At 43.2% G+C, this 17,387-nt stretch overlaps 1 protein-coding gene across 1 annotated transcript in view; it reads left to right on the top strand.

Moving 5' to 3' along the window:
• The first annotated feature begins 55 nt into the window (after positions 1-55).
• The window catches only part of OMA1 (OMA1 zinc metallopeptidase), a 48,188-nt gene continuing 30,856 nt past the window's right edge, over positions 56-17,387 (top strand). Inside the window, exons 1-3 of the mRNA XM_072419354.1 lie at positions 56-214; positions 4,970-5,405; positions 8,275-8,503. Of these exons, the coding sequence (XP_072275455.1) occupies positions 4,987-5,405; positions 8,275-8,503 (648 nt within the window). The 5' untranslated portion in view covers positions 56-214; positions 4,970-4,986. The remainder of the gene's footprint in view (positions 215-4,969; positions 5,406-8,274; positions 8,504-17,387) is intronic.

The raw sequence follows: 17,387 nt of genomic DNA, 5'->3' as shown, positions 1-17,387 counted from the left end.
GTACGCAAGAAGGAAAAGGAGGCTGTGGGGTGGGATGGTGTCAAGGTGTACCAAGATGGCGGCGCCCTTCTGTGTCAAAGTGTTCTGAACCCAGGGCGTTCTGGTTGTAGTTCGTAACAGGGTATGGGGTTCTGGACGTGCTGGGTCGGTGTATTTATTAAAGTGGGGCGGTTCGGAGGAAGCACATGACCCCCAGTATTTCTCTGTGCTTGTGGTGAGTATTACAGTGCCAGGGACCTTGTGTGACAACACTGTATGTACCACAAATCCCAGCAAAGCCAGCTAAAATGACACCTTTCTCCACTAAATGAAATAAAAAGCTGAGGTTGGGATCTCAAATTGAGTGTCAGAGATTAGTAAAGGGCTCCTGTACTCCTACAGCTACTTTCCAGGGTCTCCAAACCCCAAAGTTTGCATAACAGTAACAGAGCCCTGTTGTGTGTATTGGTCTGGGCTTGGTACAATGTTATGCACACTGAAGAGCTGGGTGAGATATGGGGTGACTTTGTCTCCTGACTCTAAGGGTCATCCTTGCAATGCAGAAGCTGCAAAATGTGCGTACAGATCAGCAATGCAGCAAGGTGAGTGGCCTGCTAGTGATCCTGATGGTGACAAGTTGCCTCCACCTTCGATCCTGCCCTCTCATTTACCCCCCATATTCAGAACATTTCCAGGTGCTGTCACTTTCACCTACGCAACATCTCCAAAATCTGCCCCTACCTGTCCCTAGAGACCACCAAACTCCTTGTACATGCTCTTATCATCTCACGTCTGGACTACTGTAACCTCCTCCTCTCTGGTATTCCACTAACCCGACTCTCTCCTCTACAATCTATTATGAATGCTGCAGCCACACTCATCCATCCATCCATGAGTGTGGCTGCCCCAACTCTGGAATGGTCTTCCTCGTCCCAATCACATATACCAATTCTCTTAGTTTGTGTCTATCATATTTGCCAGCTTATAATTGAAGATTTTGAGTCTCCAACCTTCCCTTATCCCTTTATGAGTTTTGTAGATTTTTCTATCATTCTACGCCAATGTTTTAACATAGGGGGAACTCTTGAAATACCTTTAGGTCCTCAGGGAACCCCTTCTGTAATTACTATATCCACAGCTCTCAGTATATTAGTGTGGAGGTCAGTGGGAAGAATGTCACCCTTACAGATACAAAATCTTACAGCCAAAAAGATCATTGGTGCCATCTAAACTGACCTGAGGAACTCTGGTTATTATTAATAAACAGGATTTATATAGCGCCAACATATTATGCAGCGCTGTACATTAAATAGGGGTTGTAAATGACAGACAGATACAGAGAAGCATGAGGACGAGAGGACCCTGTCCCGAAGAGCTTACAATCTATGAGATGGGGGGAGTATCGCACAATAGGAGGGGATACGGAATGGTGGGAAATAGCGAGGGTTTAGGAGACAGAAGAAGACGGGTAGGTGAGGGGGAAGCGTGGAGTTTTGAGGGCTCTTTTAAATGAGCAGAAAGTAGGAGAAAGCTGAATAGGACGAGGAGACCATTCCAGAGAGTCGGGGTAACTCTAGAAAAGTCTTGCCTGTGGTGAGGTTATGAGTGAGGAAGTCATTAATAGGTATTCTCCCCAGATATTTTTTTTAAGCTGTGTGGTAAGAAGCTGTAAGCAGATGGTGACTTCTGAATTGTGACCCAACTTTTTAGTAACCCCCCAAAACAGCCGGGTGGTTACTGAAAGTGCTTGGGTGGTGCGCCCAGCAAAAGGGGTCTGTGGAAAACACTGCAATAATCATTTATGGCTGTCATCCAGAGATTGTGCCATGGCGTAAATTTATTTGTGTTTTTGCAGTTGCCCCAGGGGAAATTTTTACATTTTTTTGGGCTTAAGGTGCGTACACACTTCCAATTTTTATCGTTCCAATCGAACGACGAACGATCGATTGGGCAAAAAATCGTTCGTAAAAAAGTAACCAACGACGCCGACGAACGAGGAAAGTCGATGGAAACGAACGACCGGACCGGCGGATCGGATTGGACGACGATCGTTGAACATCGTTCGTGTGTACGGTCGTTCATTGATCGTCCATGGTCTGAGCATGCGTAATGAACGAACGTCCGTTCACTTTCCTGTCGTGCACATAGTTCCTCTATCGCTTAAACGATCGTATCTATTGTGTGTACAATATCTATGAACGATCGTGTCGTTACCTCTATGTGCAGGATCGGTGCTATACGATCGTTCGTCGTTCGTTTTCCGACGATAATAATTGGAAGTGTGTACGTAGCTTTAGGCTACATACACGTCAGATAACTGTTGCTGAAAATTATCTATCATGATTGTTTCCAGTGACAAGTCAATGGACGAGCGCTGTGCACACTGCTCTGTTTTATGTAGAGAGGAGGGAGGAGGCTGAGCACCCTGCTGTGCTTTCCTCCATAAGTTTGGACAACAGTTGTTCTCGATCAGCTGGTCATCTGGATTGAAGAATAACGTCAAGGGACGGCTGTACGTGTCAGATTTTCACCCGAGAGGAATACAACTATCATTGTAAAGCCCTGGTCCAGAAACTATAATCACCACACACCAATCCCTCAATCTAACGCTGCACTCTTCACCTATAGCAAGCCCCCCTCAGCCTCAGGTGGGGTTTCCCAGCACACGTTTGCCCCCAGGACTTATAGGGAGGGTGCCTGGGGAAGGACTTATAGAGGTCCAGGAGCCCATAGATAATGCAGTACCAAGATTCTAACAGAGACAAGTCCAGAATACAGAGCATTGGTCATACACAGGTAATCTGTCCACCAGACGAGGTATCCAAAGGTAAAGACAAAGCAGAGTTGGGGTCACAATAAAAAGGTCGTTACAGGCTGTGTACAAACGGCCAGGGACAGGCAATGGTTAGCAACAGTAAATAAAGCAAATACATAAACCAGCAGCAAGTCAGCCTAGCCTAACGTTACAACAGGCACTGGGAGCAGAGAGGCTATAAAGTCCCAGCAGCCAATGGCAGTGCAAGATGGAGCCAGGGACTAATCTGCTCCTAAAATCCCCTTTAGCTGTGCACAGAATATGTGCTGGGGATGCTGAGAAGGTAAATCTCAGGCTGCACGGCTAAAGGGAAGCAGGGGCGGCTGCTATTTCTTTTTTCTCCTTGCTGCTGCAAATGACATTGCTGGACAAAATAAACTGTGTGGGATGCTGCGGAATCGCCGGCCTGATAAGCATTCCCTAACGTTCATCTCAGGCGTCAATCATTTGAGGTGTGTACATATTATTGCCCTTTAGGACCTTGTTCTACATGACATCATTGCATAATATATGTCAGTGATTGGTTATAATATTTTTAATCTTTTGCCTTTTATCTGGTGATGAAATTGATATCAAAATCTTTTTTTCTCATTTGTTTTTTGACATAAATTACATTCAAGTCTCCAAATCTTTCTTTTGAATTTTTCAGTTTTTGGGAAATGTTTCCCTTTGAATTTTCCGCATAGTGTGACAGATTGTCGATATCTTGTAGAATAATACAGGTTTTTTGTTATTTTCTAAAGGGAATATTGGTTTTCCAGCTTTAATGATGGCTGCTTTTAAAATCAATGTAGCTGTTGGCATCTACAATTTAAAAAAAATAGGTTTTTGATGTCCTTTGTTGGTGATTTAGAGTTGTGGATAAGGAAAGTCTTAGCGTGTGGATCTGTATAGGACAAAAAGAGACGGAGCGCCTTCATTAGGAGAAGGGACTATTTAATGTACAGCACCGTGTATTATGTTGGTGCTATATAAAACCTGTGTATTAATAATAATAATAATAATAAAAGAGACAAAACCTTGCAATGTTTGCATTTCCTTTCCCTATAAATGGGTGATCATGTATATATTTTCCACCAAACATTTTATTTTCAGGATACCTTAATAGCTTTTCTTGTGACATAGCTCAGTGCAAATTTTACCCCTGAAGCTGCACCCATTTTTGTAGACTATGCTGTTTATTGAACAGAAATGTGTTGAAGGTGAGAATAAAACTGTGTTCACGTCAGATATTTTATTTATTTATTATTTTTATTATTTATTAAATTAATTTATTAATTTATTTAATTTATTTATTTATTAAAGCCGGATAATAAGTAATAAATTGTAGGTGGGTGGCAGCCCTGTTTTGTGACCCAACTCTTCAGTAACAACCCAAAAACAGTCGGATAGTCACTAAAAAGTACCAGGTGGTGCACCCGGCTAGAAAGGGCTGGGCAGAACACTGTAAAAATATATTATCCAAGTATAAAGGTTTGTTGGGGCAGCACAGTGGCTCAGTGGTTAGCACTCTGACCTTTGCAGCCCTGGGTCCCAGGTTTGAATCTCGGCGAGAACACTATCTGCATGGAGTTTGTAGGTTCTCCTCTGCGCAGGTTTCCTCCCACATTCTAAAAACCTGGCCAGGCACTCCTCCCTTTTTCCAGGACAGTAATTAAGAATGTCTCTGGTGTACCTGGCCTCAGATATTTTTATTAATAAACAGGTTTTATATAGCGCCAAACATTAAATCAGGATTGCAAATGACAGACGGTGACACAGGAGGAGAGGTCCTGCCCTGAAGAGCTTACAATCTAGGAGGTGGGGGAAGTATCACACAATAGGAGGGGATATGGAATGGTGGGAAGTAGTGAGGGTTTTAACAGACAGAAGAAGACGGGTAGGTGAGGGTGAAGCGTTGGGTTTTGAGGGCTCTTTTAAATGAGCAGAAAGTAGGAGCAAGCCGAATAGGATGAGGAAGACCATTCAAGAGAGTCGGGGCAGCTCTAGAAAAGTCTTGGAGCCGTGCGTGTGATGAGGTTATGAGTGGTGAAGTCATTAATAGGTATTCTCCCCAGATATTTTTTAAGCTGTGTTGGAAGAAGCTGCAAGGCCTGTGACACCGCATATATCTAACAATAGGAACATATGTTGCTTTATTTTATTACTACATTCACATCGGTTTCTTTTTCCCAGGAAAAAAAAGAGTCACAATGGACCTTGTCCGCCGCCTCCGGATGTCCCATCAGAAGATTTTATTGCTGCACAGACTAGCCTCATCCAAAACAATCCCCCATGGATGCTCCTGGAACACAAATCTTCTCTCAACACACAGCAAGCGCACAAGGACAGAACTTCATAAGACTTTTATCAACCGCGGACCTCAAACTTCACCTCTGTCCTCCAGATTTCACGCCGGCTGCAGGAAGACCGACGGAGGACAGAGCTCATTACTGTGCAATAAAGTATGGAGCCCGGGGGTTATCTCCAGATTGCCACAAACTTTTCCAGCACCCCGGAACCTTTGTGCCAACAGAATCCACACCTCTGCCCGCTTGAATGTCCTGTTACCACCACATGTGTGGCTTTTTATCAAACCCATCCAGAAACTGCTTGCCATCATCCTGGGAAGGTTAGAAATTTAGATATTATCCAATATATTATCTTAATTATTTTGTTTCAGTTGCTTCATGTTTAATATTTGTTATATCATATGCAGCTCTGAAATTCTAGCATTGATCCTTTTCTTATCATGTTCGACAGCACTGTGGATCAGTGGTTAGCTCACTGGCCTTTGCAGCGCTGGGTCCCAAGTTTGAATCTCTCTGCATGGAGTTTTCAGGTTCTCCCCGTGTTTGCGTGGGTTTCCTCCCATATCCCAAAAACATGCAGTTAGGTTTATTGGCTTCCCCCCAAAATTGACTGGTAATGACATATGACTATGGTAGGGACATTAGATTGTGACATGACTAGTGGCATGTCTATGGACTTTGTACAACGCTGCATAATATGTCGGTGCTATGTAAATACTGTGTAACAATAATAATGTAGCTTCTTACAGAGCTGCTTTCAGATCCGTGCTTCTGCTGCTTCATCAGCACAAATACCTTGAAAAAGTCATTTGTATACCCCCCACCACCCCCCTCACCTGGCATCAAATGTTTATGGATGGTACAGGTGATGTTGTTACGTATTAATATTATTAATAATAAAAAAAAAAAAACACAGTATTTATATAGTGCCAACATATTATACAGTGCTGTACATTAAATAGGAGTTGCAAATGACAGACAGATACAGACAGTGACACAGGAAAAGAAGAGGACCCTGCCCCGAAGAGCTTACCATCTGGGTGGAGCAGGAAGTAACAATAGGAGGGGATTGTAGGAGGTAGTGTAATTTACATTTATTAATTTAGATATCTCTGACTGTTGAGGTTTAGGGTTTGCCCTGGAATCTGATGATGTCGGCTGTCAGTGATCATTGGGATCCAGGGTTTAGCCTGGTGGGTGATGCCGGCTGTTGGGGTCTGGGGTTTAGCCTGTTAGGTGATGCTGGCTGTTGGGTCCAGGGTTTAGCCTGATAGAAAATGCTGGCTGTTAGGGTCCAGGGTTTAGCCTGGTAAGTGACGCTGGCTGTTGGGGTCTGGGGTTTAGCCTGGTAGATGATGCGGGCTGTTGGGATCCAGGGTTTATCTGGTAGATGATGCCGGCTGTTGGGTCCAGGGTTTAGCCTGATTGGTGATGCTGGCTGTTGGGTCCAGGGTTTAGCCTGGTAAGTGACGCTGGCTTTTGGGGTCCAGTGTTTAGCCTGATAGGTGATGCTGGTTGTTAGGGTCCAGGGTTTAGCCTGGTAGATGATGCTGGCTGTTGGGTCCAGGGTTTAGCCTGGTAAGTGACGCTGGCTTTTGGGGTCCAGGGTTTAGCCTGATAGGTGACGCTGGCTTTTGGGGTCCAGGGTTTAGCCTGATAGGTGATGCTGGCTGTTAGGGTCCAGGGTTTAGCCTGGTAAGTGACGCTGGCTTTTGGCTGATAGGTGATGCTGGCTGTTAGGGTCCAGGGTTTAGCCTGGTAAGTGACGCTGGCTTTTGGGGTCCAGGGTTTAGCCTGATAGGTGATGCTGGTTGTTAGGGTCCAGGGTTTAGCCTGATAGGTGATGCTGGCTGTTAGGGTCCAGGGTTTAGCCTGGTAAGTGACGCTGGCTTTTGGGGTCCAGGATTTAGCCTGGTAGGTGATGCTGGCTGTTGGGGTCCAGGGTTTAGCCTAGCGGGATATGGTGGTCCAGGTTTCGGGCCTGGAAAATTAAACAGCCAAATCCTTGTCCTTTAGTCCTGATAGTAGCACATTGCAACCACAATACCTTTCGAGTTTACTGAGCAAATTGTGTGATGTCATCTCTGACATCATCACCCGTGAGATGCAGAGGCCATGTTTGGAAAGGGCAGAGCTCATCTATTTCTCCTTCACCTCCCTCAGCTGTTGAACATAAATTTGTATTGCATGTTAATAGCCATACCATCCTGTTCTGTTCAGCTCTCCAATTTAGTGTTAATTACTTCTTTTAGCTACTCTTAGCCAGCTGGTATCCCCTTGTTTAATGGGAATGCCTCAACACCAACCAGGAACACTCTCCCTGGAATACAGAACAGAAGTTGGTAAAGATCAGTGTTTCTCTTCCAGGGTTCCTCCAGAGGTTGATGGGGGTTCCTTGAACAATGAGCAGTTTAAACTGACCCCAATGATTTTTTTGGCTATCTGTAAGGGTGACATTCTTCCCAATGTCCAGCAATGTAAGATGGGGAATTCTCCCCACTGACCACCACACTAATATACTGTGACCTGAAGATATAGAAATTATAGCTGGGGTTCCCTAAGACTCGAAATCTATGCCAAGAGTTCCCCTAATATAAAAGGTTTACAAAACCCTGGTATAGAATTTATAATATATATGGTGGTAGTTAGCATTAGAATAGTAGTGAACTTCAATACACCAAAATATTTTTAGGCTAATCAAAGTGATATCTAATAGTTTCTGAAACAAGGCATAATTGTTCAAACATTTAAAATGGAGTGCAGGAAATATAGATATTAAAGTATAGATATTTCACCAAAAATTGAAGTTTTCATTTGATAGAGAATTTTTAATTTGTGGTTTGCGGACACTAGATGGCGCTGTTGCCTTGGCTCTCAGTCATTGGTAGGTTTGCTGGGGCTGAATATAAGGATCCAATCATTAGATATCATCTGCGTAATGATTGTATTTGTTTGTTTTAGACTTAGGATTTTTTGAAATGTAAAATCATATGTAACGAGAAAACCCCTTATATATTTTTATGTGTGGTCAGTAAAATTATGAATTCGCTATATGACTTTTGCAGCTAATATGTATGTATGTGTGTATGTATACATGGCTGTGTATATAGATATATTTTTATAATTATAATTTTATAATTAGATATTAGATATAGATATAATAAATTATACTTTTTTTCTTCTTTTCAGGAGCGTACGGAAATGGTGGAAAGCTCTCCCGGCAAACAAACGCCAGCTTTTTAAAGAGAACCTTCAGCAGAATCGATGGAAGTTATCTCTTGCTTCTTTAGGTTTGGGATTCCTAATCATTCTTTTCTATTTCACTTCTCTGGAGGAGACACCAGTCACAGGACGAGCGCGGCTCCTGGTTTTTAGGAAGGAGCATTATGACCTGCTGACTACACTGGCCTATGAAAATGTAAGTAGAAGACACTAATAAAACCTTGTTACCAGACCATTCATTTCCACAATCTTCTTATGAGGTTATATAGGCATTTAACACATTTTCGGTATATTACCTGTAAAACTTTACTTGTGTAGATGCTGCGGGGTGCAACCATCTTGGATGTGATGTCAGCAGCCCCAGCAGACTCATACGGAAAGACAATTCATAGTATTTATCTTTGGGCCTCCACTGCTACTACAGATATATAGGGTGTAGGAGCTGGGCCAGTTGAGACATTAAACACTCCCAAAAGAGGAGAGGACTATGCATGTAAATAACTAAATGGATACAAAAATCAATAGGAAGCTTGACTGTAAATGTATTGTTTGGTTTGAAATTCTTCTAATCCGAGCCAACATAGACAGATCAGAGATCTCACATTTATGGCATTGTACTTCATCAATACAGCTTGGTCACCATCCCACCCTAAGCCTGCTGGATGGACGGCTCAAGTCATCATTGCTTTTCCTTCTGTTATAATGCTGAACATTCTGTAGCAGAGCTTACCAGTAATTAATCTTTTTTGTTGATTAAACATAAAACTCCCCTGCAGGTAATATAAATACATTGCATAGTTTTTTTATTCTTTACCTGCTTACGGTTCATTATTATACAGTATTTATATAGCGCCAACATATTATGCAGCATTGTACAGTAAGTCCATAGTCATGTCACTAGCTGTTCCTCATAGGGGCTCACAATCTAATGTCCCTACCATAGTTATATGTCTTTATTACAGTCTAATGTCAATTTGGGGGGGAAGCCAATTAACCTAACTGTATGGTTTTGGAATGTGGGAGGAAACTCGCGCCAACACGGGGAGAACCTACAAACTCCTTGCAGATAGAGTCCTGGCCCAAACTCTTTGGGAACTAACACTGCAAAGACCAGAGTGATTTCAATGTTGGTGGAAGGTGCCTTTACAGTACTCCTAAACAACATTAGTTTTATTTACTGAAATAGCTGCACTTTGCACAAGTGTAATCTTATCAGAAAAATAGCTCCAGGATTATTATGCAAGAATTACACCCAGGCTCCTCCAACTGTGTTTATGCCGTTCCCGTAGTTCAATATCATTACACTTTGGCTCCTTCCATGTTAGGTCTCAACAAAGCTCTTTAGAAAATTAGAGGAGGACTACAGTTTTAGGTGAACCCTCTACACTTACCTGTCTGCTGCCATCTGCATTTTCGGCCTGATAGGCCCCACACAGCCTCCTCTTCAAACTTGTATTTCAGACGTCACTGCACCAGTGTTCTCCCCGGCCCCTTTTAGCTGGGTCCACAACCCGGCAATTTTCAGCAACCACCTGGCTGTTTTTGGGTGGTTACTGATGAGTTGGGTCACAATACAGGGGCAACCACCCGCCCACAATTTCTTACCACCCAGCCTAAAAAAGTTTCTTGGTTTGAGCACTGCTGCTTCATTATTTATGTTGTCAAGTGGAACTCCAACAACGACCCCCAAGAAGACAATAAAAACCCCAAAAATCATTTATTGCCATGTAGTAGTTTTTTTGCCTTTATTTTTACCTTTCCCATCATCTCTTGGCTTATTCTTCATGTCATCCTGAAATCCCACTCATGGACGCTAGAAAACTCCAACTCACCATAGTGCTTTGATGTATAAAACAATATCACAACTGCTTGCCATAGAAAAAAAAGTGAAATGACTTTGGTTTCCCGTCAGCCTCACGTGACTGTCATGGTCTCTGTCCCCCGATTTCAGCACATTAGGTCCACCGTTGTCACTATGCAGCCCACACTGGAGGTGAAGCAAAGGATAAAAAAAGGTAAAACAGTGTAATGTTAAAAGTGGAGCCCACTTTGAAGACTGGCGATCAGGCCGGTGTTTGTCGCAGAAAGGCAAAGGCGATGTGCTTTCTGCAGTAACTATACGTATCCGCCTGATTGCTGCTCAGCTGTCAAATTTTGCTGATTTACCAGGCCAATAAATTTGCCCGGCCAATAAAGATGGCCAAATATTGGGATGTGAAAGAATTGAGAAGAAAGTGGTGCGCATGGTGGAACAGGGACAGGTGAGTATTTCCAGGGTTTAGATTTACTTTAAAGTGTAAGATTAGTCAAAACTTATTTTTAGGTAGAGAAAGATTTAAAACTCTTCCCTTAATTTTTTTCTCTCTACTGTCTGTCTACCATTAGGATCATTACCCTTCACTTTATGTCCTTAAGGCACAGCATTCTACCAAATTTATTACCTTTCAGGAGCCTTCCAGTTTTATCTGTGCATTACACACTCGTACCAGAAGGTTGCCACTCGTTCAGCCTCCTCCCTCCCCTCACCATAGAACAGAATGGTGCATGAGGGTTTTAAGAGACGGGTAGGTGAGGTTGAAGCGTTGGGTTTTGAGTGCTATTTTAAATGGGTAGAAAGTAGGAGCAAGCCAAATGGGAGGAGGAGGAGGACCATTCCAAAGAGTCGGGGCAGCTGTAGAAAAGTCTTGGAGCTGTGCATGTGACAAGGTTATGAGTGAGGAAGTCATTAGTAGGTCATTTGAGAAGTGAAGAGCATGGCTAGGGAGGTAAATAGCCTATGACCAGGGGTGTCAAACACTGGCCCACGGGCCAAATCTAGCAGTCAACGTCCTTTTTTTTATCCCCCAAAGGAATCCTAAATATGAATTGCAGCTTGGCGGCCACCGCATTGAACATGCGCCGCTACTACAATTCCTGGCATCACTCGCGTCTATAGACCAGTGACCTCTCTGCCTATGCGTGGCCCCACATTGGACTGTTTTAAAGATGCAAATAATGCCGGGAGTTGTAGTAGCGGCATCATTCAAATCTTTAGACCCTCGGCCTCTCTGCCTATGCGTGGCCCCGCATTGGACTGTTTTATAGATACAAGTAATGCCGGGAGTTGTAGTAGCGGCATCATTCGCGTCTATAGACCAGCGGCCTCTCTGCCTGCTGCTTGCCATAGAAAAAAAAGTGAAATGACTTTGGTTTCCCGTCAGCCTCACGTGACTGTCATGGTCTCTGTCCCCCGATTTCAGCACATTAGTAAGGTCCACCGTTGTCACTATGCAGCCACCACTGTAGGTGAAGCAAAGGATAAAAAAGATGAAACAGTGTAATGATAAAAGTGGAGCCCACTTTGAAGATTGGCAATCAGGCCGGTGTTTGTTGCAGAAAGGCAAAGGCGATGTCCTTTCTGCAGTAACTATACGTATCTGTCTGATTGCTGCTCAGCTGTCAAATTTTGCTGCGCATGTGCAGCTCAGCGCATGTTACCAAGCTTACCCAGCAATCATGCCTTCCCTTGTGGGTGCCAAGACTGAATGAATCCCTGTGCATCTCCGGAGGAGTTACATCATCCCAGCCCGGCCAATAAAGATGGCCAAATATTGGGATGTGAAAGAATTGAGTAGATAGTGGCCTGCATGGTGGAACAGGCACAGGTGAGTATCCCCAGGGTTTAGATTTACTTTAAAGTGTAAGATTAGTCAAAACTTATTTTTAGGTAGAGAAAGATTTAAAACTCCTCCTTTAATTTTTTTTCTCTCTACTGTCTGTCTACCATTAGGATCATTTCCCTTCATTTTATGTCCAGGCACAACATTCTACCAAATTCATTACCTTTGAGGATCCTTCCAGTTTTATCTGTGCATTACACACTCGTACCAGAAGGTTGCCACTCGTTCAGCCTCCTCCCTCCCCATAGAACAGAATGGTGCATTAGGGTTTTAATGGACGGGTCGGTGAGGTTGAAGCGTTGGGTTTTGAGTGCTATTTTAAATAGGTGGAAAGTAGGAGCAAGCCAAATGGGAGGAGGAGGACCATTCTAGAGAGTCGGGGCAGCTGTAGAAAAGTCTTGGAGCCGTGCATGTGACAAGGTTATGAGTGAGGAAGTCATTAGTAGGTCATTTGAGAACTGAAGAGCGTGGCTAGGGAGGTAGATAGCCTAAGACTAAGGGCTGTCAAACTCTGGCCCATTAATCAGCACAGCCCACAATCTTTTTTTTTTTTTTTTTTTTTTTTAAGCCCCCAAAGGAATTCTAAATGTGAATTGCTGGCATCACTCGCGTCTATAGACCAGCGGCCTCTCTGCCTATGCGTGGCCCCACATTAGACTGTTTTATAGACACATGTAATGCCAGGAGTTGTAGTAGCGGCATCACTCGCGTCTATAGACCACTGGCCTCTCTGCCTATGTGTGGCCCCGCATTGGACTGTTTTATAGATACAAGTAATGCCGGGAGTTGTAGTAGCGGCATCATTCGCGTCTATAGACCAGCGGCCTCTCTGCCTATGTGTGGCCCCGCATTGGACTGTTTTCTTGGCGCAAGGAATTGTAGTTTCGAGTTTCAAGTTTCAGTTTCAAGTTTGGCCCGCAACTTTGTCTACGTTTTTAATTTTGGCCCACTGTGTATTTGAGTTTGACACCCCAGCCTAAGACCTTGGACCTACATCATGGTATGATCTCTGGATGGCAGCTATAAATGACTATGGCAGTGTTCTCCCCAGCCTTTTCCGGACCAGATGCACCACCCAGCACTCTCAGTAACCACCCAGCTGTTTTGGGGTTTGTGTGGAGAATACTGGAATATAATTGAGAGAGCAGTGCAGTGGTTAAGTCAATAGCACTTTCATTTTGCATGTCTCCCGCCATGATCAATGTAGTGGGAATCTAATGCTTGAGATATCCATGAACAATGTATCATTATATTAAAACATCTGTTGTTATAGGGGTACATTTGGAGCTGATGGGGCACAATATCAGGTCAGGGAATAAGAAGGTGGATCCTAGGGAACTGGCATTAGTTGGCACTCTTACTTCACAGCACTATGATATGAAGTTCAAGTACGCTAGGGGACTCTACATGGAGGGTAATTAGGTTAATTATTATTATTATTATTATTAATAATAATAATAATAATAATAATATTACTAATAATCATAATAATAAACTGTTTTTATATAGCGCCAACATATTACACAGCACTGCACATTATTACATTGGGTTACAAATGACAGACAGATTCAGACAGTGACACAGGACGAGGAGAAGACCCTGCCCATAAAAGCTTACAATCTAAGAGGTGGGGGAAGTATCACACAATAGAGGGGGGGATATGGAACGGTGGGAAGTAGTGAGAGTTTTAAGAGACAGAGGATTGAGCAGAAGGTAGGAGCAAGCCAAATAGTATGAGGAAGACCATTTCAGAGAGTCGGGACATCTCTAGGGCTTCCTTGAGCAATGAGACGATCTTCATCCCACAGTTCCCATAAACATTAGCTCCTTTACCCCAAATTGGCATTAGAATATGTTGCTTATATTTGACTAGCATAGAGACATGCTATGTTTACACTTGCGGTGAGGTTGCTGTGCGCTTACCGCTTCCTTGTGCCAGAGAGCCACCGCCTCTCAGGGGATGCCACTTGGTCTCCCTGCGCAGCTCCATAGAGAAGTTAGAGGGGTGGTAGTACCAGCGCCAGCTGTGCAGACACTGTTTTTTTAAGAACCAGCAGCGCCAGTGACCAAGCAAGGTGCCAGTCCTGGGGAAGCCGCACATGGCATCCCTTAATCCCGAAGCCGCTCTGAACCAGCTCTAATGTCATGACTAAGGACTCTAAAAAGCTGCAGAAGATGTCCATGTTGTATGAATAAAATATCATATTCATAATAATAATAATGATGATGATGATGAATTCTCTCATTTTGTAGATCTCACTGCAGCAAACAATTCAATTGTTACGTCTGTTAATATTCCCTCTTCTCATGTGAGACAGAAAACTCTGCCGCTGTGTGCTTAAGAGATGGGGAATGGATCTGGTATTTGCGTTAAGTACCAGCTGTGAACAATTTTCCTTGATGAAAAGCTAATGAATTTTGAAAGAAGTAAAAAAGAAAAGGAAAAACTAACATTTTTCAAGGCCCAACTAGTAAGAAGGCAGCAGGACATTAATGCGCCAGTCAAGGCGATCCAGAATTTCTTGCTGCTGCACCTTTCTGATAGTACAGTTGAGTCGTCTTCGTTTCACATATTCTTTGGCATTCTATAGAGTACAAAGCGCAATTCATATTCTCATAATAGAAGCGATGACCCTTTTTTCAGGGACATAAAAGGCAGACACAAAGGAACGGAGACACTGAACCGAAACGTAAAGACTGTTTTGTGAAGAGCTGCCACAAGACTTTGATCTTTGATTGAGTCCAGCCTGAACTTTCTCTGCCAAAAGATATTACCCAGCAGGCGCCTATGACGTCTAATTAGGCTGCAGGTTCTGGATTTTGGTAGCTAATGTCTGAAAAGAGGAGACAGGACGATGTGGTGGGGGGACTCTGTCCTCTACAATCTAATATGAATGCTGCAGCCAGACTTATCCATCCTTCCCACGTTCATCTCCTGTACTTTGCCTTTCAACCCACCACAGTTCTTGTCCCACTTACCTTTCTGACCTTATAAAAAAATCCCCTCATAGCCGCTCTTTTCTCTCCTCCAATGACCTACTAATGACTTCCTTACTCATAACCTCATCACACGAACGGCTCCAAGACTTTTCTAGAGCTGCCCCGACTCTCTGGAATGGTCTTCCTCGTCCTATTCGGCTTGCTCCTACTTTCTGCACATTTAAAAGAGACCTCAAAAGCCAACGCTTCAACCTCACCTACCCGTCTTCTTCTGTCTCCTAACCCTCACTACTTCCCACCATTCCATATCCCCTTCCTATTGTGTGATACTTCCCCCACCTCCTAGATTGTAAGCTCTTCGGGGCAGGGTCCTCTCCTCTTCCCGTGTCACTGTCTGTATCTGACCTATTTGCAACCCCTATTTAATGTACAGCGCTGCGTAATATGTTGGAGCTATATAAACCCTGTTTAAGAATAGTAATATTCGCTGTCAGTGCTTCTGTCTCCTTCAAAAAAATCCTGTCTGTTTTTCTGCTCTAATGGCTTCAGTGTATCTTATGGCATGATATCACTTCACTGGCTTCATGCTTGTTCCAAGTCATTGTCCCATGACATTATTGGGGCCATTAGATTAAAATGACTGATCAGTTAATAACACTTTTAGGGCTGCATACACATGTTTAATATTTGTCACTTGAACGGATCTTTCTCGCTGGCTATCCATGCATAGCAAAAGCAAAAAAGTCCTAAGCTGGCACAGATCACCGTTTCTAAGAGAAGGGAGGTAACTTGAGAGCCAAAACATTGCTTGTAATTGCCCCCGTTTTCAAGATTTGCTAATGTGCTTGGGGTTTCTGTAGGGTAACCATGTTTGCATGATGGCGCCATCTTTTTTCGATCATTTCATCACTCTCCTCCATCAGTCGTCTATCTGTATAGATGGCAGCACAGGTTTCTATTACTTTTTATAGTGCCCTAAAACACATCAACATGTAACGGCAAAATCCCTGTTGCTACAAAGAAGCCCAGACAGAATATACTTGCAAATACTAGAGCAGTGGTTGTCAACCTTTTTAACATGGGGGAACCCTCGAAAATACCTTTCAGGTCTTAGTGACCCCCTTCTATAATTCCTATATCCACAGATCACAGTACATTAGTGTGAGGGTCAGTAGGAAGAATTCCTCTTACATTGCTGGCCATTGGGAAAAATGTCACCCTTACAGATAGCAAAAAAAGATCATTGGTGTCACTGAGGCACAAACTCCTCATTGCTCAAGGAACCCCCAGCAACCTCTGAAGGAACCCTGGTTGGGAAACACTGCTATAGATCCTAAATCATTCATCAATATCCCCAAAAAAGTCCTTGTAATGTTTTGCTTGGATTCACAGTATCTCACTCACCTTTACTTTCCCAGATCCCCCAATTGCTCCGGAGCTTTCCTGGATTGGGTCCCGCACCATCTTGGAATTCCTCCTTCGTCCCGGCGTGGAGGAAGTGCCAGGCACCGCCATCTTCATCCGTCTTCTTCATCTGTCTTCTTCTGGCTAGGGGTTTTAAACCAAAAGGGAAAAAAAAACATTTTCATTTTGTATAAAAAGGTTGTCTACCCTTTTATGTAATGTAAAAATGTTGGTGATCGGTCCTCTTTATATTTATACAATAATCCTGTGCTTAAACAAAGGGCCACGGGACCCTCATTTCTTTCAGATAAGAAATGCACATTCTGCTATATATTTACTGTCCACTCATTACTGAACTGACTGTTAAAGTGCCATTAGGATAAATCAATGTAAAATCAATTGGAAGCTCTTCAACCCCGCCATCTTTCTTCACCTGTAATTGATAAACTTTACACAGCTCTTAAGATAAAAAGAAATCTACTCTGATTCCATTCAGAGTTCTTCTTTATTCCCATTATTACCGTCCCTGTGAATTCTGCTTTTACTGCATTCGACCTGTAGAGTTTTATTCCTCTTCCCTGTGATTGCCTGGATGGAGCAATTTTCTTTTGTGCCAACTTGGGTTTGGAAGCACAGATACCTGCTGTGCCTTTCACCGGTCACCAGAGGGGGCCACTCAAAGCCCATCAGGTGGCAGGCGAATGGAAACCTCATTTGCGGACAGTGTGCAAATAACATTGCCGGGTTGTTTTATACCTGACGGTGTACCGAGGGCTATTTTTTGTTAAAAAGGTACAAGAGTTTACTCTGCTTAAGTGCAGCACAGCATGAAACAAGGCTGTTCAAGTTTATTGATCAGGCTGATCAGGTTTATATTTTCTGTTGCAGTAGATGGTTACAAAGTCCTCCCTGATGATCATTTTTTCTTTTTGTATGGAATGATTGCAGACTATGTTCAAAAGACAGAGGAAAATCTGGGCTTTCTTTGTGGCAATTCAAAGTTATATTGTAAGCAACATTGGTAAAGGCTAGCACGTTTTATGCATAAAATACATTCTTGTGCTCTATCCCATTGAA

Source organism: Pyxicephalus adspersus, chromosome 8 (assembly GCF_032062135.1).
Source record: "Pyxicephalus adspersus chromosome 8, UCB_Pads_2.0, whole genome shotgun sequence".
Classification (NCBI taxonomy): domain Eukaryota; kingdom Metazoa; phylum Chordata; class Amphibia; order Anura; family Pyxicephalidae; genus Pyxicephalus; species Pyxicephalus adspersus.
Note: the sequence above shows the minus strand (reverse complement) of the source record. Positions and strands in the feature narration are given on the sequence as shown.